General features: G+C 37.1%; 1 protein-coding gene across 4 annotated transcripts in view; it reads right to left on the bottom strand.

Annotated features, from left to right (window-relative positions):
- Window positions 1-26,775, bottom strand: part of TPD52L1 (TPD52 like 1) — an 85,661-nt gene that overhangs the window by 12,607 nt on the left and 46,279 nt on the right. For all 4 annotated transcript variants that reach the window (XM_039854269.1, XM_039854270.1, XM_039854271.1 and 1 more), the window contains exons 2-4: window positions 19,808-19,923; window positions 11,402-11,550; window positions 868-969 (exon numbers count right to left, since the gene is read on the bottom strand). In XM_039854269.1, the coding sequence (XP_039710203.1) occupies window positions 868-969; window positions 11,402-11,550; window positions 19,808-19,923 (367 nt within the window). The remainder of the gene's footprint in view (window positions 1-867; window positions 970-11,401; window positions 11,551-19,807; window positions 19,924-26,775) is intronic.

Below are 26,775 nucleotides of genomic sequence, written 5' to 3'. Positions count from 1 at the left end.
GCTGAAATCAATTCACAAAGAAAAATCTCCTAAGCATATCGGCTAAATTCAAATAAAATATGATAGTTATTTAAGCAAGCAAAAAATATGAGAGTAACAATTCTATATAAGATAACGTCCTAGAACATGATATAAAAAATAAAAATGGTCAATACTACATTATTTTTCTGGTGCCTATAGTGAGGATGTCTGGTTCTCAGTTCAAAATCTTGATGTCCATCCTAATTTTATATAATAGTGAAATACTGACAATAACCAAAACATGTTTAGAAGTTTTGCTACAGCTACACACTGGAAGATAATACAGTCATTAAAAACGAAAGTGTTATAAACATTTATTAACATATCCACAGTATATTCCTAAAGCAAAGAAAGAAAATTATCAGAAATATATACCATAGGGTACCTTTTGGAATAAAATAATAATTATGTATGTATTTAGCATAGAAAAAAATATACTAGATGGACATATACTAAAATGTAACTAGAATAGTTTATTAGCGCATATTCCACTGAATGCACATTTGAAGTTACTGTTTAAAGCACAATGATTAAAATTCAGTGTGTGCTGCATTCTTTCGAAATCCCCCCTCATTACTAGTGTTTAATGGTGTACGCTATTTTTACTTAGATCTGGCCCCGGTGGAAAAGGCATCTTTGGGCCCAGGCCCCTAAGCTGACCTTCAGGCAGAAGACATCCCAATATAAAATTTTATCTCAGTCACCAACTGCTATCAGCCACATAAAATTTTTACCCAATAATAACAAAAAGAATATGTTAGCAAGTCCAGCTGATAGATTATGAAAGCTCCCTCTCTCGGAAAGCCAAGGGCTTGGCACCATTCCCACAGTTCTTTCCCACAGTACCTCATGTCTCCAAACTTCTTGCTGATGGCCGTCCCAACATTGCTAAAAGCAGCAGTTGCCTTCTGCCCTGCGTGACTCAGGGTCTCATGTGTTTTCTTGTAGCTGTAAGTAAAACAGAACAATAGTAACACAGTTTACATACTGTGATCACCCATAAAATACCCCTGGTCCTTCTGTCTCCTTCCTTTGAAAATTCCTTTTCCTAAACAGGTTTAGGGAGAAGACAATACACAGAAGTAATTGTTTCTATTCATTGTTTGGGAATGATGGGTTGACTGCCACTTATCACACGGAGAGTCAGACCATTAAATCTGAATTCAGGAAAAATATACAAGTACAGATCTTAATGTGCAGATTTTTAATCACAAAGAGTGGAACTATTCTGAGAGTAGACAGTTATTCTTAAAGAAGTGTACTAACCCTATGAAGAAACACTTGCCAATGAAAGCTCTAGCCACCAAAGTTAACACAAAGATTAGAAAATGTACATTTCAAAGGGAAATTTAAGATTTTACTGTTATTGAGGGTAAAATTAACCAGAAAAAAAGCAAAATATAACTAATATTTAACTTGTTTTTCTAATACTATAGCTGGGAGTAAGAAAGGAACATAATCTTAATATAGTGACTTTTTTCAAAATAGTTTTAGCAATATACTATTGCAATGATCTCTTCATAAGCCCTGTGCCCCACTAGACTGACTCCTCGAGGGCAAGGAATCCATTCATCGTTGTGTCCCTGGTATCCGGCAGAGGAATACAGGAGAAACTCAACAAGTACCAGATGAATGAATCAATGATCAAAGAGGATGCCCCTCTGTGGCTCTGAGCTGGGAGTCATGGCAGTAAGAACAGAGAGGAATGTGCTGGATCACACAGATCGAATGTGTAGACTCGATGGGGTTATAAGTGATAAAACGAACAAGATGGAAAGATTGGCCTGGGGTTTTGAGCATGGTTACAGGAAGAACAGTGGTATATCCATAGGGCCGAGAACTTTCTAAGAGTTATTTATTCAATAAAGTGGGAAACTAAAGGTTCCTAATCTGAGGGAATGAAAAGTAATCAGTGACAAGTTTTGTACATCATGTCACAATATATGCAAGTCATGATGCTGTGCACCTTAAACTTATACAGTGCTATATGTCAATTACATCTTAATAAAATAAACAAAGACAAAAACAAAAATATTTTGTGTAGTTTTTTAAAAAATTAAAACTAATCCATATAACGCCCATACTTTCTTCTTACAATATATGCTGCTCCCAGGTAAGTTCCCCAAAGCTACCTGCTTAGCCCAGAATACCTGCATGTGTATAGTACCTCTGAGAAGACTTTACATAAAATCAGCTGTGTAGGAACTTCCTTTATCCCTCCATCTCTTCCATCTCCCACAAGTCATGCAGTTCTAAATGTACTATCAACTCTAAGGAAATGCTTTAAAACATGCCCTTTGGTCTTCCTCAGGACTGAAATCACTGTATGAATATGGTAGTCTATTACCGAATTTTTGTTAGCAGGTAGGAATGAGTTTACAATATTATTAGTACCATATATTATTTATTTACACAATGCCTGTTTTTCAGGAAGGGTAAAAATCATACGATCTAGATCATAAAACCAAACCTAGTATTCATTCATTAAACAGACATTTCCTGGAGAATATGGAAAAACCAGGGGGAATAAGGACTGAAGAAGAATCTGGTGCCTAGGAGGGAATTAGTATCTCTGGAGAGGGAGAGCTGTGTGAGTAGAGTAGGGAAGGTCGGCCCTGCTGGCTTTGGGTCAAAGCAGCAGATGAGAAGTGAGATGGCAGAAGAAAGGAATGGCTTCTGGGGTGTTTCCCTACATTGTTTTCTGTGTAGCTTATTCAAATATACCAGCTTATTCAAATTACAAAAATATCAGCTTATTCAAATTACAATTTTATTTTTACATTTTTCTACATGACGTTAGGTTTTAATTATGGCAAAAATGTTTTTGATTACATGAAACCATTGAATTTCAGGCAGTTTACATAGGAAATAAATGTTAATGTCTAACTTGTTATTAGTGAGAAGGCAGTTAAAATAGTACTAAATGTTAATGACCGGAAATAAAAACATCAGTCATTATTACAAGATTTTAGTGAGGTGTGATGTTGAAATGGCATGTGCTGAGAATTCTTCAGAAGAAATACGCTACTAAGTAGGTTGTCAGTTTGTCCTGATCACTTGGATTAACTGGGCTTAATTTAAATGCAGAGGATTTGGCCTTAAAAACAAAGGGTTTCTTTACAACTTAAGAAAGAAAAGTTTTGAATACCTATTTGATTATACTTTTAAGATGCTGACAAAGTTTTCACAAAGTAGTAATTGAGCTATGAAATCAGATCTATGAAAAATGCATTTAAAATCGGAATCCATACATGTTGGAAGTGAGGAAAGCACAGTATCAGATGCAGAGGAAACATGTTCTTACACTATGCACGGGGCTTTAGAATTAGGCTCGACCCAGGACTCCTTCTCCTCACATTACCTTTCTGAAATATATTAAGAAAAACTTATTTTCTATCTAAGTTTCTCATGTATATTGGTGGGGAAATAGAGTAATCCATCAAATACCCCAAACGGGAGACTTAGTATCATTTTCGTACCTTATATTCCTTTAACACTCCATATCCAACACATCCAGAGACCCTGTTGGTTCAACCTTCAAAATATATCAAGAATTTGTCTACTGTCTCACCATCTCTACTGTTCTCCATCTCAGTTAGCAAGAACAGGGTTTTGTTGTACTGTGAATGCCCTACTTTGAAGAATTAAAAAGATCTAAGATTGTACCCTTAGGAAGACTGTGAAAACCACCTTTTCCTGTCCAATCAAGACCAGATGTACCTAGAACCTTGGTCAGGTGACTGTCAGCAGAATAGAGCTGGAGGAAAGGGGAAATAGGGTTGAAAAGGGACTCAAGGAAGGCTAAGGAAGAAAGTCTAATGGATGTTCCCTAGCACTGACTCTGTAAGGCCTGAAAGGTGACTCAAGGGAAAAGTAAAGAAATATTCTGCAGTATCTGTGGTTTTCACATGAGGTTGGGACTGTGGACTTGTTAGAAAGTTCTTCTGTTGGTCCTACATTGCTTCAGGAATTTTTTGTGATTAGAGCAAATATTTAATTTTCTTGTAAAATGTGCCATGTAGCTTAATTTTGTGTATTGGAGAATGCTTTGAATTTTGAGATAAAAGTGACTTTTGAACATTTATGTGTGTGTGGCATTCTAAATTTGATGACTTAATTTAAAAATAGCTAGAGAGAAGTACATATAAGTGTGAGCTACACTGTGTTTTAAAGACACTTTTATATCAAAACGTGAGGTGGGTGTACAGGGGTCCCTGAGCTTTTAGTGACATTTACGTCCTCACCATGAAAAATGCAACTCTATATGTGAGATTTCAAAGTTAAAATTCAACCATATGGATAATTCAGTGAAGTGCTGAAGAGAGATTTTTAGGACTGTTAACTCTTTATTTCTGTGAATTATGTAATGTTAAAAGCACTAGAGCCCAATCCCTTCAGACTACAGATGAGGAAACTGAGGCCCAGTTAATGACAGAAGTAGAGTCAGGACCCCGTCCAATGTGCTTAGAAATGACAGATATTAGGGGGTGAATCAGGTAAGCTTTCTATAACTCTAGTGTTTGTGGAGAAAAATAATACTATATTTCAAGAATTCTAAGATGCACATTTCCCCCCACATTTTTACATCTCTTCCCTAGGCTAACCATCACCTTTCTTGAAAATAATGAGTAGTCATTTGACATATGTTACTTAGAGGCCAATAATTGAGGGAAAGAGATTTCAAGGAGGCAGGCAATGAGAAAAGGTTATACGTGAGGAAGTGATTTCCAAGTTACCAGGGACACCATGAGAAATTGGCCGTTGGGCACATAAAGAGCACCATTCACATCATAGTCTAAGTGAAGGGTCCTTCTGGAGTTGTGTACCAGAACCTATAACCGTATGTTGCATCCTAGTTGGGCTTGATCTTAAACTTGCATAAGTAATATACATCCCCATCCGGAGGCTAGGAGACTGTATCTTGATAAAAGGCCCTCTTATCAGGCCACTGATGATCCCTAAGACAGTGTATTTGCATTTTACTCCCTTTATTGTGCCCTGAAATTTGGTACACAGTTTGAACTACTAATACTTAAAACTTTTTCCCACCTTATCACATAAAACTATGTTCATAATATTCAGATAATGAAAAACAACTTAAATACCAACCTTCAGATTGATCTGACAACATTGTAATTTAAGTGGAAGTGGTATTTAGCATTTTTGATTACTAGTGTCTTTTACTTTAAGTTAAATATAAGTTATATCATTGTTGAATTACATAATTAATAAAGTAGGGGAGTAATACATTTTATTTAAATAAAAGTCAAAAGGTTAAGATATCCCCAGTTTGCTGTCAATTGCGCATTGAGAAGCAGAAAAATTGGGAGTTTATACTTCAAGAAGATTGTTATGTGCCTCTCCTCTGTGTTCCCATCAACCCCTTTGCACAGCTCTTTCCAAGCATTTTTTCACTGTGTTATAATTAATCGTTTTTGAATCTGTCTCCGTGACCTGCCTGAACTTCCTGAGAGCTAGGGCCACATCGTGTTCATCATCACTGTATCCCCAGGGCTGGAATAAACCAGAGCAAGAGCCACATGAGGCCAAAGGAAATAAATGAATTCCAGTTTGAGTCCAAGATTTAAGCTACAGGTGCAACAAAAGGGCTTTCCAGTGGAAATTTCTGACTCTGGAGGAGAGCAATGAAAGCCTTAAGTTGAGTGAAGGGGAAATTTGTTCTTGGATGTTCAAAAGCAGTCCCAGGAAACAGCAGTACCCAGCAAGGCTTGAACCTCATCTAGCACTGAACCTTTCTTGGGCAAAGGTTTAACAGTGACAGCAAACAGCAGCTCACATTTTCAGACTTTATATGCATTAATCCATTGAAGAGTGTTTATTGGGAATTTTTGTTTGTTTGTTTTGAGTAAAAGGAAACTTCCTATTTTTCAATACAAGTCAACAGGAAAACAGGTTTTGCTCTTCACAGATTGTTTGGCTGGAACAAATATCTTTTTATTCTACTTTACAGAGGTAAATAAAATCGTAAGATATTTAGGTGCACATAGTGATGGTTTGATATAATATACATTGTGAAAAGATTCCTCCCACCTAGTTAATCAATACATCTATAGAAACCTTTAAGTTCTACTCTCAGCAAATTTCAATTACACAATATAGTGATATCAACTATAGTCACCATACTATACATTAAATTCTCAGATCATATTCATCTTATAACTGAAAGTTTGTACTCTTTTATCATCTTCTCCCTTTCTCTCCCATGCCCCAGTGACCATTCTTCTTCTCTCTCTAAGAGTTTGGCCTTTTTAACTTTTTTTTTAGATTCCACATATAAATGATACCATGTCTTTCTGTCTTATTTCACTTAGAATAGTGCCCTCAAGGTCCATCCATATTGTCACAAACAGCAGGATTTCCTTCTTTCTTGTGGCCAAATATTATTCTGTTATACATATATATACCACATCTTCTTTTAGGAATGGACAGCATTTCACAGCCAGAACAGGTTAGCTGTTTGGCTAGTACGCTGACAAGGGGGTCTGCAGTATGTGGGGTAAGTTTCTCTGCAAGCTGAGTAACAGGCATTCTGTCGACTTTTTGTGTAGAATCCTCTTGACATGTCTTACTAATTTGAAAGTCAGTGTTAATAATCAAAAGGAGAATGTCTGTCATCTTCTCAAATGTTTTGCCTTAAAGCATTTTCTATGCACAAAGAGAAGAAAAAATTTAAAATTCAACGGTCTTTTTACAAGAAGACACTCTATAGCATGAATATATTTTCTATTATGGGATTTAAAAGAAAACAGTAATGGTTTCTTATGCCGCATTTCACCAAAGACAAAAAATATTTAGGCTTATTTTCTTCCAAAGATTCCCTAAACATGCTATCAAAAGACAGATTTACCTCCTGAATCTAGAAAAAAGGAATCTACTTCTTGCCTGTGTGGTAAGATGAAAGCCAAAAGGTAAAAAGAAGGAACAACAGAGTGAGAGACCGGCTATATGTGCCTTTTAAAATTAGGTCTTTAATCTTTACAGGCACTTCTGAACTCAACAGCGCTACAACAGGCTCCTCATAAAAAGAGATAATAATCATTACTGACCAAAATGGCCTGGAAGTCTTGGAAATGCAAAATCAAAGAGTAAATAAATCATAAACTAAACTTTGATTTTCAAACACTGCATTTTTTTAATGCCAAACATTAGAGTTTTGTTCTTCTTTATATAGGATGAAGTTATTAAACTCCTCAAAAAGATGGCATGCTTTAAATTCCTTTCCAAAACCTGTTCCCCTTTGTAGACCTACCATTTGGTCTGTGGTGCAACTCAGAAGGGTTTATTAGTGGGGGAATCTCATGGGTTAGCAAAGGCCGACACTTATTAAAATGAAGCATATCAGTTTAAATGGCCCATCCAACGATGCATTTCTGAATTTCTACTCCTTCTTCCAACAGAAGAGATTCAAATTCTCCTCTAGTGGCCTCCCCACCACTACACCCAAAAACCACACACAGCCCCCATACCACTTTTAAGCTTAAGTACAACATAAAAAAAGCAGTGGAAAATGTTTTTTAAAAAGATGGGGGAATATTTTGTGTCTTCTCTTAGATTCTCTCAAATCAAGACAAGTAAAAAGTTATGACAAAAACAACAGCAACAACAAACCCTGGACACGGTGATCTCTTAACCTGCTACTGTGTGGTTACCTTTCTAGCAAGGAGAAAATTTCAATCTGCTGTGTAATTAATTATTCCTATTCATCCAGTCCTATTCCAATTAGACTAAAATATGCCAAGATATTTCATTACCATACCACGGATTTTCTTTTCATTATAAATCAAATGAAATAGGTCATGATTACTTAATCAGTATGCAAAGTATTGCCTCTGGGAATCACCTGCAATTCTGACAGCTAAATTCTTTTTAGTGCTTTGAAATCTGATTCTACTCAACCTAACCCCACCCCAATTCCTTCACTTAGAAATTTTCATTGTGCGAAGTATAGGCTTGTCCTGGAATGGGTATCACGGACCCTAACAGCAGGAATTTAAGTCATTCATGGAGAAAACAGATTCTGTTATCAACTCTTATTCCCCCTCCCAAACAAAACAAAACAAACAAACAAACAGAAACCCACACGATTAAGACTTTCTCCCTTCCCTCAGCAGCCAAGGAAAAAAGGTGGGAGGAAAACGCTGTTCCAAAATTATGTTAATAGATGTATGCCTCCCTCTTAAGAAAGGGATTGATTCTTCCCTACGAAGTTCACATCATTCCTAAGGTTAGTGACTACACCCTCATCTGTATTTATTAGATAATCTCTGAAGAAATCTCATCTAGTTCTGCCTACCGCTTTCAATAACATCAATATGCAGACGACTTTCAAATGTCTATCTCTGTTCCTCCCAAGTCACCCTCTTATGTTATAAACTTGTTTGTCTACTGGGCATTTAAGACTTCATATAGCCAAAACAATTCTGGGTCTTCCCATCAGACCTGTATTAGTCTTTCCTACAACAGGAAAGACTTGTTACTTGTTTCTTGCTCTTTTCAACACAGGTAGAGAGAGTACATAGCTACGAAAGTGTCAGACACTGCACTGCATGCTGCACAAATATTAACCCATTGAATCCTCACTATTTATGAAATAGGTACTAATGTGATCTCATTTCACAGATGCAGGGAGACCTAGATTTTGATCCAAGCCATTGGAGTCCATAATGCACAGGCTTAACCACAATGCTATACTCCCATTGCAGTAAACAGTCCTGATACCCAAAGCCGAAGTCAAAGACTTAAGAGTCACATTTGATCCCTCTAGTTCCCTCATTCTCCACCTCCAAACTATTGAAAAATCCCATTGGCCTTACCTCCAATTCCTGTCCCCTCTATGTCCATGACTCTCCCTCATCATCATCACCACCTGGACTAATGCAATAGTCTCATAAATGACTTTCCGGTTTCCACTCCTGCCTCTCCACAATCTATATTGCACAAAATAACCAGAGTGATTTTTCTAAAAAGTAAATCGGAACAGGGTGCTTCCTGCTTCAAACTCTCTAGTGGCATCTAGAGCTCTTGGAAGAAAATCCCCACTGCTCTCCATGGTCTGGGAGACCCCAGGGATCTGAGCTTCTCCCCCTCGTTACACTCCAGACAGGGCACTTTCTTTGGGCTCCTGAAACATGCAAAGTTAGTTCTAGCCTCAGGGTCTTTGCATCAACTTTTGCCTCTGCCTGAATGCTCTTCCCCAGATCATCACAAAAAGAGATCTTTCTTACCATTCAGGTGTCAGCTCAAGGTAACCTCCCGGGACAGGAGTTCCCTGGTTGGGACCCAATCACAGCAGTTTTTCCCCTGTCCTCCAAGTCACTCCTACTACATCACTCTATGCTATTTTCATGATAGCACTTCCTGATATTTCCTCATCTGTTTATTTTGTTACTTGTTTCTTGCTCTTTTCAACACAGGTAGAGAGAGTAGGAACTTTGTCCGTCTTGTTGAATTCTATATCCTGAGGGTTTAGATTAGCCCTTGGATAATAATGCCTAATAGCAGACACTCAATACTTGTTGGATAAATGAATTGTCACAACCCTTTTCATGGCTTTCTAGTACCTGTGGATAAAGAATAACTGTTAACAGATGCCGCAAGGCCACTTCCTGCTATCTCCACACCACTAATTAACTGGACCACTTCCCTTGGGAAGAGCCTTCTCTCCTGCTGGCTTCACCAGGCTGTGCCTCCCCCAGGAGGTCTCTCCTGTCCCTGTGTCCTGATTAAATTCTGACTCATCCTTCCGAGTTCTGCTTACACATCTCTTGCTCTGGAAACTTTCCCTGAGACCCCAGCAAGGTTCGCTCTCCAGCTTTCCACCTGGACAATATCCTGTATTCGCCTTCACATCACTTTCCACACTTATCTTTTAACTGGTAATTTGTAATAACTTATAAAACAAAGGAAAACAAAAACAAAACTCTGTTTTCCTGATTAGACTGTAAACTCTATACCCCAGGGGATAAATCTGTTCTATTCATTCAACAAAAAGCTTGATACTAAGTAGGTTGCCTGACTATAAAACCAATTTGTTTTCAAATATGAGAAAAACACAAACTGCATAGTCTTCCCTGTGTAAAGGAGCTAAAAGCCTTCTTCTAACCTGCTTGTTCCAATTCCATGTCCCAGGAAGACTATGAATCTCTCCCCTCACTGCCCACCTCCCACCTCGTCCCCATCAGACCTAGAGCAAACTTGACTCACACTCCTCCCAGATATTCTCTACTCCTTCCCTCCCTTCTGCAGCAGAAGAGCCAGAATCGCTGGGGCCTTCATTTGGCCAGCTAATCTCTGCAGTGCGGTTAGGGAGGCCAAGCAGAAAGACACTGCCTACTTCTTATACCCCAGAAGGAAGTTCAGGTTGGTGTGATATGAAGCCCCTAGACCTGGCTTAAATACAGAGGTGAAGAGACCCAGGGAACTGGAGATTGATGTCAGGGCCATTAATTGGAATAAGCCACCGAAGTATAAAGACAGAGGCTTTAAAACTACTGACAGAAAAGCTCATTCGGTTTAGTACATAAAATCCAGCTACAAGTTTCAGAAGATTGTTCATATAGTGTTACAATATATAGTTTAAATTGATTAAAAAAAATTGATATCAATGTGTGCTATCTTATCTTCTTCCATAATTGTCAACTTCAGGTTGGGGAAGGTTGGGTAGCCTCTGGAGATAAACTGCTGGGCTCCTTGGCTCCATCCTGTCCTCCTCTGGCCTGTGCCCTGACACTGTCTGGATGAGCCCTTGGGATGCATAAGCATAGAAGCCTGTAGGATGGCTAGGCTGTTAAAGGGGGAGAGAACCTTCTCCTTTCACAAGGAAACTAAAGGAATCACAGTAGAGAAACATCAGGCTCCTCTGAGAGCCAGCTCCTCAAACGAAGGGCACCTTTACACAGGAACAAAAGGTCTTAGACCTCAGTTCTTAGGAGCCAGCAGGCAACAGTGGTACCCAGCAAAACTGAAGTAACTGTGGTCCCTCATTGGTACCTCTACCTATCTACTATCAGCCTCTCTCTACGTCCACTTACAATTTTATGAGAAAATGTAAAAGAAAATATACATATTTAACAAATGTTTAAAAATATATAATAAAGAGAAAAAAAATTTAAAGTATACAGTCCCATAAAAGTGGTCCGAGTGAAAACAGAATTTTGGTGAACAAAGTTAATTTCATGAAGCTACTTTATAGAGTCACTTCATGTGCAACATAATGATTATTCATATTTCTTTATTTTATTTCTAGAGAAACTATTTTTTTCTCTAGCCACAGTACCAAAGAGGCCTTGTAGGAAAAAAGTAGAAGAGTAGTGAGACAGGAGGCTGAGTAATTTTTTTAAAATTCTGTTAATATACTTACGCAGTAGTAGTCTGCATGTCATGCCAGCTTTTGCTGAAGTTTTGTTTTAATTCATTCATCAGGTTCATGCCAAGTTTTTGTTTTATCTCAACCAGATGCCTTTCTTTCGCTGATAAAACCTGTCGTAATGTTGTAATTTCGTCTTCAAGCTACAGATGGGACAGAAAATAGTGGGAAAAGATATCAGACCAACTGAAATATACACCTGCAAAACCTCTGGCCTGCAAAACAGCCTCCGCACCCTCTTGTTGACACAGCCCACGCTGGGCTATAGCAAACACATCTTGGAGAGATGATAGTCTAATATTTAAAAACAGAAATAGATTTTTAGTTTTAAAGGTTACAAAAGTAATCACTGCGCCTTATCAAACAATTTATTTGTACAGTAAAATGTAAACAAGAAAATAAAAATTATCTATAATCTCTTACAAAATAGACACTGCTTAATTTTTTGGTTTCCAATCTTCCAAACGTTTTTCTAAAATTGTACATATATATAATTTTTGAACAAAAAAATTGGTTTTGTACTGTAGGCTTTATTTTATAAACAACTTCAAGTGTCACTAGTTAGTGTTGTTTTTTTAATTTTGCCAGCCACACACGGCTGCATTGGTGGAGGCATGGATTTAGCAGACATTGTGTTTTTGCCAAGCTAGTATCTTAGGAAAAGAGCAATAGGGAGGAAAGGATGTATGTGAGGGAGAGATTTGTATTGTTTTAATTTTCAACAGTTTCATTGATGTGGAATTATCACACAATGAACTGCACACATTTATAGTGTACCATTTATAAATACTGACCCATGTATACTCCTTTGAAGCCATCACCACAATCAAGATAGTGAACATATCCGTCCATCACCTTCAAAAGTTTTCTAGGTCTTCTTTGTAATTTCTTCTTCCCACTTACTCTCACTCTCCCAGGCAGCCACTGATCTTTCTTTCAGTAGAGTTTATTTTGCATTTTTAAGAATTTTATATAAATTGAATCATACAGCATATACTCATGTTTGCCTGGTTTTACTCTAATTATTTGAGATTATTTCAGATAAATTATGTTGCTGCATTATCAATTGCTTTTCCCTTTTTATGGCAGAGTAGTATTGCATTGTATGGATATACTATAGTTTAGCATCCAGTCACCTGCTAAAGGACATTTGGGTTTGGTTAATGCAAATAAAGCTGCTATGAACATTTATACAGCAGTTCTCAACCTGTTTTGGCACCAGAGACCAGTGCTCCTATGAGAATCTAATGCCTCATGATGATCTGAGGTTGAGCTGAGGCGGTGATGCTAGCGCTGGAGAGTGGCTACAAATACAGATGAAGCTTCATTTGTTCACCCGTTGCTCACCTTCTGCTGTGCAGCCCAGTTCCTAAATAGGCTATGGACTGGTATCAGTCCACAGCCTGGGGGTTAGGGGACCTTCATGTTTAAAGTTTTTATAGACATGTTTCCTTTTTCTCTCTTGCTGCAGAAAAGCAAATCTCTTCATCACTATAAAATTACTCTCACAAATATTTCTAACAAAGAGTTCTATAAAACACCCAGATTTTAGACAATGTTGCTATATCTCATAAAAATAAATTTGAACCTCTAAAAAGTCTTTGATTCTAATTGATTGTTGTATGTTATTATGCACTGTCCTGGTAACATTGCTTAAACTTACACCTTTGTTTTCTGAAGATATAACTATTTGTGACTTTCTTTGTGAAGCTAGAAGAGAATCATTAGTACTCTATTAGCATGGAGGTAATAAAAACCTGATACTTTATATTTTATTTGAAAAAATAAATGGAGCAGCTGTGTCTCATTCACATACAAAGTTATCACCCCACTTCTGACCACAAAGTGCATCACTAACCCTGTTAAGTCATCTTGCAAATGTGCTCCTTGAGTCACCAGAGACATAGCTGCTAGAAAAGCACCTCAAAAAATACATTTAACTTTGCAAAAATTCATCTTTTTACTGGTGCAAGGAAGATTCTGCTCTAGTAGTTAACAGATAGGAATAGTATTGTGAACATTCATATATGCAAATAATGATTTAAGCAAAACAGCAGAAATATTGAATTAGAAGCATCTTAAATACTACAGTAAAAAAACCCAATATTTTGAGGTTTTTAATATCAGCAAAATGTCCTGGTAATTTAACATTATCCATTTTTTATGTTTATAAAACATTTTTTAATGCTTTTGGAAATATTTCTAAAATTTTTCTAAAATAATTACACATTCCATAAACATGTTAGAAACAACAGAACCCTGTCTTAATGAACAAGAGTCTTCAGTATACAAACATATATTCATTATTGCAAAAGGATTCTGTTCAGCGACCACCAAAGGGAATAAGACTTTTAGTCTTTCTATTACCTGAGGACACATGGTTATTCTAAAAGTAAACCCTTCTATTCTTTTGGTATGATGCCACATTCTACTTTTCAATTTTGTCAGTGTGTCTTCCTGCATTTACTCTGCTGCCTAATATTTTTCAAGGTTGTATCTCTAGCTCTCTTACCATAGAAAATTCTTGGGCTTCATTTCAGCCTTTTATTTGTATCAGAAAGACCTTCTCTGCTTTCTTTTGGGTAAATAATATGTTGTGAGTGACTGAAATTACTGGGAGTCTGTTTTATTTATTTATTTATTTTGACATATCAGGTATTATTGTAGTTTCCATTGTGTATTAAAATAATGGAAAAAATTTTAACTTGTAGAAAGTAATTATAGATGCAGAAAAGAAGAAAGAAGCACAAACATTTTGCTATTCTCAACCTCATGTCTATGGAATCCCAGAAATTTATTCAAAATTGAGAAGACAATAGGATATTCATTTGTTATTTGGGGAGCAGTGAGTAAAGGATTCATAGTTTTCTAATGAAATCCTTGACTCAAAATAGTGAGAAACATTGAAGTGACTAATTTACTGAATATCATCCTAAAGAAAGAAATATAAAGTCCCACACTTAAAAATCAAATCACAGGTTAAAAGGCATTTATGGGGAAGAGACTTCTAATGATGAAGACCTGAACCTGGTTATTTAGTTGGGTCTATTCTTAGGTTCCATAATAAAATAAGACTCACCCTTCGCAAAGCTTTCAGTATGCTCTGAGATTTTAATGTCTTAAATTTGGTGGAACCAGAGGACATACATTATTTAACGAGCATCCCCAGTTATTCTGATGCAGGCAGTATGGAAACTCTATATTTTAACCTTGTAAGACATGTCAAATTCCTTCTGAAATGAGGTGTAGTACAGGTAAATCATTAATTAAAGTGTTTAATATATCCTTTCCCCTTTCATTTTAAATTAATCATGTTTTCATTAGAAACTAATAGTCTTTGGTTCCTTGACTCCCTAGAAAATCACTTTGCAGGATAAATATTTATGACCAAGATTAGATATTTAAACTCAACTATTTAAATATGAATTAACAGGAACATAACAAATGCTGACGAAGATGTGGAGAAACTGGAACTCCTATACATTGCTGGTGGGAATGTAAAATGGCTCAGCCACTGTAGAAAACATTATGGCAGTTTCTCAAAAAGTTAAACATAAAATTATCACCTAACCAAGCAATTGCACTCTTAGGTATATTCCCTAAAGAATCGAGAATGAGTACTCACATAAATACATGTAAACTCATGTTCATAACAGCATTATTCACAATAGCCAAAAAGAGAAAACAGTCCAAATATCCATAAAAGGATAAATGGATAAAGAAATTTGTAGTATATACATATAGTATATAGCCATAAAAAGGAATGATGTATTGAAACGTGATACAACATGGATGAACCATAAAGACATTAGGCTAAGTGAAAGAAGCCAGACACAAAAGGTCACATATTATATGATTCCATTTATATAAAATATCCAGCATAGTTAATTCATAGAGATAGGATAAAGATGAGTGCTTGTAGGGAAGAAGGCAAAATGGGAAGCGACTGCTTAATGAGTGTTGGGTTTCCTTTTGGGGTGATGAAAATGTTTTGGAACTAGATAGATGTTTTGGTTCATAACATTGTAAGTGTACTAAATGCCATTAAATTGTTCACCTTAAAATAGTTAATTTTGTTTTATATCAATTTACCTCCATAAAAATGCAAAAAATCAGTTAATAATTTGAATTAGTTAATAAATTAACTTCAATGTGAAATTTATGTGAGAAGATTGAAAATTTAGTTTTCTATTTTATCTGCTAGATTATATAAAATATCTAACTTAAATCCATAAAAAGAAAAACTTTCATCAACTATTAATCCTCTATATGACGTTTAGGAGTATGAGTATTTGATCTCCTACATACAGTGCTTCAAGTCCTGCTTCTTCTTCTGGTTACTCCTGTCCTTTGGCTAAGAGTCCAGAAGAACTAAGATTAAAATGCAGATACTATCTGGGAAGATTTGATGCATAATTTTATGTGTCAACTTGACAGGGGCATGGGGTGCCCAGATATTTGACCAAACACTATTCTGAATGTGTCTGCGAGGATGCTCCTGCATGAGATTAACATTTGAATTGGCAGATTGAGTAGAGCAGATTGTCCTCCCAAAATTGGTGGGCCTCATCCAAGGCTAAATAGAACAAAAAGGCTGACTGTTCCTCAAGTAAGAAGGAACTCTTCCTGCCTGACTGTGTTTGAGCTGGGACACTATTTTTTTTTTTTTCCTGTCTTTAGATTCAAATTGTGACATCAGCTCTTCCTGGGCCTTAAGCCTACTGACCTTTAAAACTGGAGCTACACCATTGGCTCCCCTGGAGTCTCCAGCTTGCTGATTATAGATCTGGGAACCTGTTGGCTCCGTATCACATCAACCAATTCCTTAAAATAAATCTCTTTCTATATACATATATACACATCCTATTGGTTCTGTTTCTCTGGATAACCCTGAAACAGAGGGGAGCTACAATAAGACATTATTGGTTAGGAACACTTTCGTTGTTTACTAGCTCAGTCCAGAAAGAATGAAGATTTTAAAGAAAGGAACTGAGAAAGAAACGTCAAGAGTCCAAGGCACTTCTTTGTAAGTCTAAATGGTGGGGTGCGGGGAGCGGGGTTAGGACACTGTGTGTTCTTCCTGGAGAACCACACAATAAAGACAGTAGAGCCAAGAAAGAAATGGAGAGAACCTTAAAATAGGTTCTGCCTTTCTGCCTACTTGATAATGCTGTCTGGTATTTTTCCTAATTCTATTAATGCCCACTTTTTGTTTTGTCATTTTATTGAGGGGATGTTGGCAGTATTTGATTGTTATATAATACAAATTTACTGTACTAATGCCAACACTTCATCCTTTTCAAAAGCTAAGTCATAATAAGGAACACTAAACATAAAATGCAGCTTAGTGAAATGAAAGAGGGAGTAGGATATTAGTAGCACAGAAATATTGAACAAGTTTATTTAAAAAAGAGAGAAAGGGAAAAAAAAACTCCACAGAATAAATGTGTAAAGACCTCAGAAAAGATTTCAGGAGTAGCTGGTAATAAGACAAATGAGAACAAATCTCTGAAACAAAATAATATTTTTTAATATATTGGCAAAAAGCATAATCTACTACTAGTATTTGCAAATATAAATATTCATTAAAGCTATAAAATAACTCAAGTTAAATATAAATCTTATTGCACACCTGCTATACATAAACCATTACATCAGATCAGAGGTGATACTGGACTCACGCTGAAGGAACTTTTAAAAGGACACATATTGAATGGCCACGATAATAAAATAAAGACTAAATTGTGTTAACAAATTCTTTTAAAATGCAGACTTCATCTAAAATGTAGCCTTTGGACAATATTGGATCATTTACGTCTCCTACCACATGGACAGGTCTTACCAGCACCTGGTAAGCACACAGCAATGTGTTGGCAGCATGGCGAATGGAGTAAGAAGTTCCCCTGAAGTCTACGGCATCCGCGTGGGAATATAAACAAAGAACAGTGCAGGATAAAGCAGTGAGGAGGGATCCAGCAGGGCCAGAAGACAGGAGGAAGATCTATGGAGAGGAGTGTACTGAAGAGGAGACTGGACCCCTGACTAAGACCTGTTTTAAGCAAAGCATCCAGAGATAATAAGTTCTTATACTCAAAGGTCTTGCTTTAAATCATGGCCACAACTAATTGTCCAACTCAAAGGCAATCTAATAGGCTGGCCTGTCAGGTGTCCTGCTACCCAAGTGGCTAACAGACCCAGCAGGGTCCTCCCTCAGACACAGGGAGGGGCTGCTTGAGACTATGGGCCCAGGAAGACTGTAGAGAGTTGAGGCAGAGAAGCTGAACTACCTAAAGGATGTCTCAGTCCTTCATAGGGCCAGGTGTGAGACTGCCAAGATGGCTCTCTGTGTGTTCTTGTTATTATTAAGCTCTAGCACCAGAGGTAACATGAATACAGGTGTGGCCTGAAAGAACCTGACCTGGGGTGCGTGTATGCACATACACGCATGCACCTGCACTTATAGAAGGGCAAGGAAAGCAGATTTAAGAAAAGAATGAGCATAAAGCAAAGGTGGTTTGTGGTAGAAGGAAAATAAATGGAAATGGGAACAGAGAAAAAGTGAAGATACACTTTCTCTGTTTTTCACCAGGCCTGGGGCATATAGCTGTGCCCATGAAAGTCACGATGCTAGTTCTGGCAAGATGCAGTCCTTCTCCATCATTTAAGAATCCAGAAGTAAGAGACAGGAAGCATGGAGACTAATGCATTCTGAAGACTGAAAACATGAATCCTGGCAACTTGAACACAGTAAAAGGAGTGTGGTGCTATTTTCAGAAGTCAGGCTTAAAAAGTCTTAGGAATGAGACATGCTGGAAGCTTATTAATGTAACTAAATAAGACAAGAATTTCTGAAAGAAAAATTTTTTAAAAAAAATATTTATGGTGCCTCCATTTAGAACCAAGGCTTAGTCTCTTTATTATGAAATACATGCTTATTGTTCAACATTTTGAAAATATAGAAAGCATGAAAATACATTGATATATGTATGTATGTGTGTGTGATCCGTTAATCCCAGAATCTCAAAAAATCAATGCGTGTTATAAAAATTAGTCTGTTACAGAGGTTGTATATGAACTTAAAACGTGAAGGAGTTAATTATAGCTTAAAATCAGGTCACTTACACCAGTCTACAGAATGTAACTTTTGGACACCACAACTGACATGAACGGGTCGTTAACCAGAACTTCAAGCCTTAAGAAAACATGGAGCTGGTCCATTCTCCATTAAGGCTGACTTCGGTCTGTGCACTCTGGCATGTGTGGCTAATCTGAGGTAAACTGGGTGGTTCTGGATCAGTGGTCACGGACAAACCCAACTAAAGAAGCCGGCTATTTGATTTGAGGTACTGTGTTTACTGAAATAATTTCTACTGTACCCAAGGAACAAGCTGCTCTTTTATTTTATAATAAAGTTATTTTAGGGTGTGTCTTGAGAAAGCACCTGAACACTCTGATATTATAAGCTGTCATAAGCACACACTGCCAGAACATTGGAGCTTGAAAAGTCTGGAGTGGACAAAGTGTGCTGAGAGTAAGGTGGAGCTCAAAGCTCTGTCCCTAGCCAGCGGAAGAGGCCAGGGCAGGAGGGTGAAGCCTTGCTTCTGGCTAGACCAGGAGTTTCCTGCTCAGTGAGCCAGGGATTAGGAATGGGGAGGGAATGCTGGCCTCGTCCCCTCCTGCCCTACTGTCCATTCTATTTGAGAAGCTCCCTTTCCTTCTACAATGCACCACTCCTTAACAAAGTGTATAAGGGTTGATGGGTACTGCAAACAAAAGGCTCGAATAAAGAGTTGTATTCACGATGAGCCAGACATCCTCCTCTCCTGTAGGTCCAGATGCTTAAACAACCACACAAGATCTAATGAAGCCTATATTCATCATCACTTTCCACTGTACCCCCAGGGCTCTATTCTGCAAAAGAGTACACAACTCAATCAATTTAGTTGCTTCTATGATTGACTTTTTCATTACAAAACTAAATCATTTCAAAGTATTTGCTGAACTAAGTTGTTGACCTAAAACAAAAAAGAACTATTAATGAAAAGCAGTTAGTACTTATAGCAAGGTCTTGAAGGAATTCCACCAGGCTTATGATTTATTGTTCCCACCATATTGTGATGCTAAAAAGAAAAAGAGGTGCATATTTACGACCAATTATCATTGTTGCTTAAGCAGCATAACGAACTGTAACCGACAGGTAATGGATAATCAGCATTCTAAGAATACCTTGGGAAAAAAATGTCATCTTACAATATATAATTTATTAAATTTGATGTATTGTAAATTTGATATATAAAATTGAATAAAAAAACACATTATTGTAATACAGGACATATCAGAGTAATAACTTTCAAGCTGCAGAGATAGACATATCAAAAATAAGTAGATTACTAAACATACCTGAACTAATTCTGCCTTTAACTCTTCTTTTTCCTCCTCAGAGAGCATGTTAGAGAAGTCAGCACTGGTTACAGTGTCTTCATCTCTTCCTTGTAATGGTTCAGTCTCCAACAAACCTTTAAGCAATATTGATGAAATATTATGCAATTTTAAAAATGGATTTAATCAACTTCTGCTTCCATAGTCTGCAACACTAGATACACTGACCCACCCATTGAAAAAGAACTAAAAATTTAAGAAAAAAAAAATCTTTCTAAATGTGTGATGAGCTGCTAAGAAAGTAAATACTAAGAAACTAAAAGCACTAAGTGAAAGGCAGAAGCCAGATATGTAAACAAAACAAATTTTCACTAGTTCTCCATTTGCCATCCAGATAAATTCCAGCTTTGGTTTTTGCTGTCTCATGGGGTACAGAGGACAGAAGATAAAGTCCAGGGCCACCCAAGGAGAGGAGTATAAGATAAGACCCTACATAAATCTGTATCCCTACAGGGCTACACTCCCAGTAAAGTGAACTGGAAATGAATACTTCTCTCCAGACTGCCTGCCTGCCTTGACGCTCGACACTGAATGGACAGACCAAAAGATCCTTCTCTGAGAATTGATAAACCCTGAGTGGGACTGCGTGTGCACTTGCAGCTTGAATGCCCACTACCAGCATGTTCCAAAGCAACTATGAGATAAAAATTCAGTGTTAAGACTTTTTTCCACTTCAGATGTAGTAATAGGCAGATAGAAGATCTGGAGCAGCTGCAGTTGTGAGGAGACATCATGAAAAAACTAATTTTGGCAGAGAGAAAATAGGAAGTGCCTGGGTTCTTTATGACATTGTTGTGCCACAGGCTAACCCAACATGGTTCAACTTCTAACTTGTTATGTGAGAGAAATGCCTTATCATTAAAAATATAAAGAAGTTCCCTAGTGGAGTCCCTTGGCATCTGATCAACTTAAATGCGTATGTTCTCTGGAGGGCCCAGGAAACAGGCCCACACATATACAGAAGGCTCATTTATGGACAGGAGTTACGACAGAGCTGGCATTTATACATCTGTGGGGAAAGGAAGGTCTTATAAGTTGTCCTGAAACAAACAGTTCTCTATATAGAAAAAATAAAATTGAACCCTTTCACCATTCATATAGAGAAATCAAACTATAAACATTTTAGAAAGCAATATAGGAATTTATATTTATGAACTTCTAGGTAACAAGGGATTTTTTTAGACACAAAAAAGGTCATCTATGAAAGATAGGATGGATAAGATTAAGAATGTCTCTTCATCGAATGCACTATGTGGAAAATAAAGAGACAAGCCACTCACTGAAAGAAGATATCTCTCACATGTATAACTATCAAAAAATTCATTCCTAGTACATATAGAATACCTACAAACCAAATTTTAAAATATTAATAACCCAATAGAAAAATGGACCAAAAGACCTAAACAGTCTCTTTATAGAGAGAAATCACAAATGTTAATAAACTCAAGAAAATATGCTCAACCTCAGTGATGTTCAGGGAAGTACGAATTAAAGCATTTTACACCCACTGGATTATCAAAAAGTTAAAAGCTGGATATTATTGAAAGTCGGTGGCTGTGGAAGACAGAAAACTTTATACACTGCTGGCAAGAATATAAATAAGCACAAATAACTTAGGACATAATTAACACTACCTAATAAAGTTGAACATTTAGACACTCTACAGTTCGGCATTTCCACACCCATGCTTATGCCTGAGACACTTATATACCAGCACCAGAGATCATTAATAAGAACTTTCATGGTAGCAAAAGACCATTAAGTCATGTAAAAGTCCAAAAACAGAAGAACATGTAAGTATACTGTGGTCCATTTACACAGAAAGATTGGATAATAGTGAAATGAGTGAACTACAGTCATGCACACTACATGAATGAAACTTGGGAACAAGATGCTGAATGAAAAATACAAGTTGCAGAAAAACGAAAAAGTATGATTCCAATTATATGAAGTCCCAAACCACGAAAAACTATATAAAATATTGTTTAGGAATAAAATTGTCAAGCAAAAGCAATGATAAAACACTCAGGGCCATGGTTTTCTTTGCGGAGGGTAGCAGGGGATGATGGTAGTGGAGGACCTACAGGTGATTTTACAGCATTAATGCTAATGCTCCATTTCTGGACTCCAAGTTTCTGTGCATGAGTATTTTCTGTACTTTAAACTTATTTTGTAAATATTCTTTTGTGTGTTTAGTATTATTATTTGATAAAACAATTTAAAACAGATTCTGTCAAAAGTCAAAAGAGAAAAAGGTAAATAATTATCTTACAAAATCAGAACATTCTAGTTAAAGAGAGCAAGAATATGGCCCAATTTACAAAGTTCTTTTGAAGCTGGCCTCACTTTTGAGTCTACTGTAGCCACATCATTTTGTCTGAATCAACGGTATACCATCAGCACCTGTGTCACTACCGATATCCTAACACAAGTCAGTGAACATGGCCTTGATGCTCAGCACTGAATGGACAGACCAAAAGATCCTCCCCTGAGAACTGATTAACCCTGAGTGGGACTACGTGTGCACTTGCAGCTTGAATGCCCACTTCCTGGGTGGTCCAAAATAACTTCGTGATAAGAATTCAGAGTATTAAGACTTGCCTGACCCAAGTTCATCAGATCCTTATCTCCCCTATGTACTTGAGAGGCCAGTGTCAGTACTAAATAATGTTCTTTTTCATAAGTAATACCTGTTTATTGTAGAAGAGAGTAAAATAAAATTAGCCATTATTAATTACAATCAGTATTAATCACACTACACAGAAATAATTATCCCTCTGGTTTATCCTTACCGATATTTCTCCTATGCATATGTCCATAGCTTCTTACATATTTTTATGTAAATTTACTGTTGTGAACTTGATTTATTTATTCACTCCTTAGGATATCATGAAAATCCTTTATGTCTAAAACCACAACTCTACATGTGTATGTTTTTGATGGTGTACATCATTTTGTCTTATGTATGAATGATAATTTATCCTGCTTATTGGGAAGTTGCAGTGAATGTCTCCTGGCCATTTCATTGGTAAAATCTTGATTTCCTATACATTAGAATCCAAGGACATGGACATTTTGATACTATAGTCTAATTATTCCCTGGAAGGGTTGTGCCAGTTCTTTAAGCATCAGCAATCTATAAGAATATCTCTAGGCTCTTAGTACAACAATGTAAATAAGTCGTTTTAAGGGGAAAAAAACACGGTCATTTAATTCTGCTAGTACATTTTTATGTTTAAATGCGGCCAATGTATTTTTAGTCATTGTTCTAGGATAACTATCTAAATCAAGAATCAGCAGCAATTCCAAGAACAGGTTTAAGAGATGTGCCCAGCAGGTAAGCTGCCTCCTGCATTGGAGGTTAGGAAACACTGTGTATAGGCCTGTAAAATATTCTGGTCTTCTCCCCAACTCAGCCTGGCCCAGGAACTTAGGGATATTGCTCAAATTTAGCTAGAACCCAAATTCTCAAACTTCTCCTCTCTTTGAAGTGTGAGAAAACATGTACCAGGCCAGGGGATAGACAAAATAGTTCTAGGTACTTAGGACTTTTCAAGACATCAAAGATTTTTAGCATCTTCCTATATTCTAGGAAGAAAAAATTTAAAATCCATTTTAATTGATAGTACATGAACTGGGAAACTTCTAATGAATTTAAGGACAGAAAGACTCCTCACATCCAGCAGAAAGCTTCTACTTTTCAGGGGAGAGGCACATAAACTTTATAAAGTGAGATATTTTACAGTGGCCTTTAGCTCTATCTGCCACAAGTCCCACTCCTCAGGGACATCATGGATCTTTCAGAGTCTTACTCCCAGAAACCAGCTGAACTACAGAAGAGGGCTTGCAATGTGCAGGTTTCAGCTTTTCACTACTAAAGGCCACAGCAACTCTTCCACAGCTCAGCTCTCATCAAGTTCCAAGAACCCTACCCACTAGGGACTGTGCTGACTTCCTGCTGCTGTTCTGAGGTGCCTCAACTGCTTGTTTCCCTTAACTTTTCCTATCTTTCTAATAGTTCCTTTATTAAAATCTTGAATCAGGTGCCCCTTTTGAGCATGCTATCCATCTGCTTCTTCTCTGGTCCCTGATTGGTATAGGAAGGCTATCCCAATCTCTTTTTTTGAGCCCTAGAAAAATATCTCTTTCAGGCTAGCCCACACCAACCTGGAACACAGCCACATGCCTGTAAACTGGGCAAGTGCTGAATGGTTGGGCAGATTGGCCCTTTATGCTTAGTTCCCCAACTGACACTTCTGTAGTCAGTTAATCACACATGGGATCCAGAGGTCCACACAGTACAGAGAACCTTGTCACCTGGGCAAGGGGTTGGTGCCCCTGCAGGAAGCACTTGAGTTACTGGCCCTGGCCAGAAGTCTGGATGGAGGAAGTAAAGAAAATCTTCCCCAAATGAGAGCCAAGGTGAGGCTGAATCACATTGGAAGGGCTATTAGGCCCCAATCCAGCCAAAGAAGACAAGATCATGAGTTAATATTTGCAAAAAATGTCAGCACCAGAGGACATTGTGGGACCAGCTGCCCAAAGAGCCAATAGAGAATACAAGGCACTATAGGAGCCTTTCTTTCTTCCATATACCATATACCACCTTAACCAAGGGGAGGGAAAGAGGAGCTAATGAGGAGAAAGCTGAGCTAGGGGGTAATTTCACCAAGAAACTGAACATTATTTAAAGGGGCTTTAAAAATTATTGCATTGGAATGGCCTAAATCTATTTTTGTTCTCATTACCTGAAGCCTAAGGGCTCAGGTATAGGTTTTTAAAAAATAAAAATGGAGCACATATGCGCACCATATAGTTTGAACAAAATTTGTGATCTACCTAAAGACAGTTATTTTACTTTCATTTGCATGCAATAAAATATATGGACTTGTTTTAATAAAGGTAACAAATATCCACAGGTCTGACTGTAATGTAGGAATTATGCTTATTTATTGGTCAGGTGACACCCTTTGGAAGCAAGCGTGTCTTAGAGTACTTGACAAACTCTATCATATGCCTATTTCCACTATACCTACAATTGACCAGTGATGATTCATTTAAGTGCCACCTGTGGGACTGAATGACACAACAAACTGAATCAGATCCAAAAACAGAAGTCACTGTGGCTAGTCCTCACCTTGCTGACAAGGACCCTCATTCACAAAATTGGGTTAAGGGTCTGGCTCAGTCAGAAGCTGTTGAGTTCTAACTTAGTCTAGTCTGACTCCTAAGCTTATACCCTCCCCTCTCTTACAATCGTTTGAAGAACAGTAAACAAAATGTTGGCAAGTACAAACGAGAGGTGAGTTTTGGATTAAAGTGCCTCCTTCAACCTTGAAATGAAATCACCTACTGGCACCAACACACTTTTAAGGCACCCTGTCAAGCACTTCAGTGGATTAGGTCATGGCTTCACACACATGACTGAAACAGTACAGAGAGCTGTGAGTTAAAATGATTACAAACTACGATTTTAGATGAGTTGTTGGAAAATACATAAAAGTTACCGAAATTCTTTCAAATAGCAAAATAATCTTGCAAGTATATGTTAGTGAACCATATTAAGGAATTAACAAATAAATCCAGCTGTATAACCAAGCAAAGAAGAAAAGCATATACTTTTAAAAAGAATACAAAATTATCACAGGAATTCATAAGAAAGAATGCAATAAAGTAGCTTAAATAAAAATTTACCATGTTTTAAATAATAAATTTAAGACTGTAATATTTATTACTTAATTATGTTTTCTTTATGATGCTTGGTAAAAATAACCTCAGGCAACATAAAATTTCAAAATATCTCTGTTTATTCCCCAAGGGAAAAACTATTGAGCTAATCTCATTAATGCTGAATTCATGATTATCTTTAAGGGCATAAAAAATTATACATGTTAATTCTAGGAAGGTAGAAATTAAAAATATAAAACAAGTTTATTTATTAGAACCATTTCTGCATATTTTCTAAACCTACCACAAAAAATCTAAATATAATTTCTCACGGACCTCCATTATTGATCTGCTCTTCATTTGTTTATCAGTAACTTGTTATATAGCCTATTATTGAATGCGTGCATAGTAGGTGCGGCTTTAAATGAATGTGTTCCTGTTGCCCTGGATTTGGCACAGGTCTCAAGTGCTAGGAACAATATAGTGGGAGCTTAACACTCCTACTACATCCTTGAAACAAGGCTTGAACCATAATGAACAACACTCTAAGACTTGCAAACGAGTTATGCCAGGGCCTGGGGTCACCTAACTCTAGCTTTGGAGAAAAGGGTAAAGAGCAAAGCAAGGAAAGAGCGGCAAAATCATACTCCTACCTCCCAGCGGTCACCACTATAAAACCTTCATGTACATCTCTCCAGATCTTTTGCTATATATTACACACGTTTTTTTTTTTTCCACTTAACGTTTCTGAAATCAGGATGCCTCTTTCAATCAATGGTATCTTACAATTAATTGGCAGCATTTTTCTTCCTTAGTGGTATATAAAAGAATGGGTATCTTAAAATCTTCAGCATCTTAGCTTTGAAAAATAGGGACGAATATGTTTAAAATCTAATATATTAATATATAATCTAACAATTTACATAAAACCTATATATATGTAGATATATCCATGTATCTAAAAAATGAGATCACAGTTTTGTAGCTTGAAATTTTTTCCAGAAAACTTTCTCATCTTTTCTCATCCTATCGGAAACCAGACCATATCAAAGGTCCCCAGTTGATCCAATAATGTATCTAGAGCTGGTTTGCCCAAACCAATATTCAATCCATGACTGCATACTCTCCTGGTTGTTATGCACCTTAAGCCTCGTTTCCTCAAACTACTGACTCACAGAAGAGACTAGACTCTGTCTTGCAGAATTTGTCCTAATAGTTTGATTAATGACTCATTAGGTGATTGCAAGATAGTGTGGTGACAT

Source organism: Pteropus medius, unplaced genomic scaffold, assembly GCF_902729225.1.
Source record: "Pteropus medius unplaced genomic scaffold, Ma_sr-lr_union100, whole genome shotgun sequence".
In the NCBI taxonomy this organism is placed as follows: Eukaryota; Metazoa; Chordata; class Mammalia; order Chiroptera; family Pteropodidae; genus Pteropus; species Pteropus medius.
Note: the sequence above shows the minus strand (reverse complement) of the source record. Positions and strands in the feature narration are given on the sequence as shown.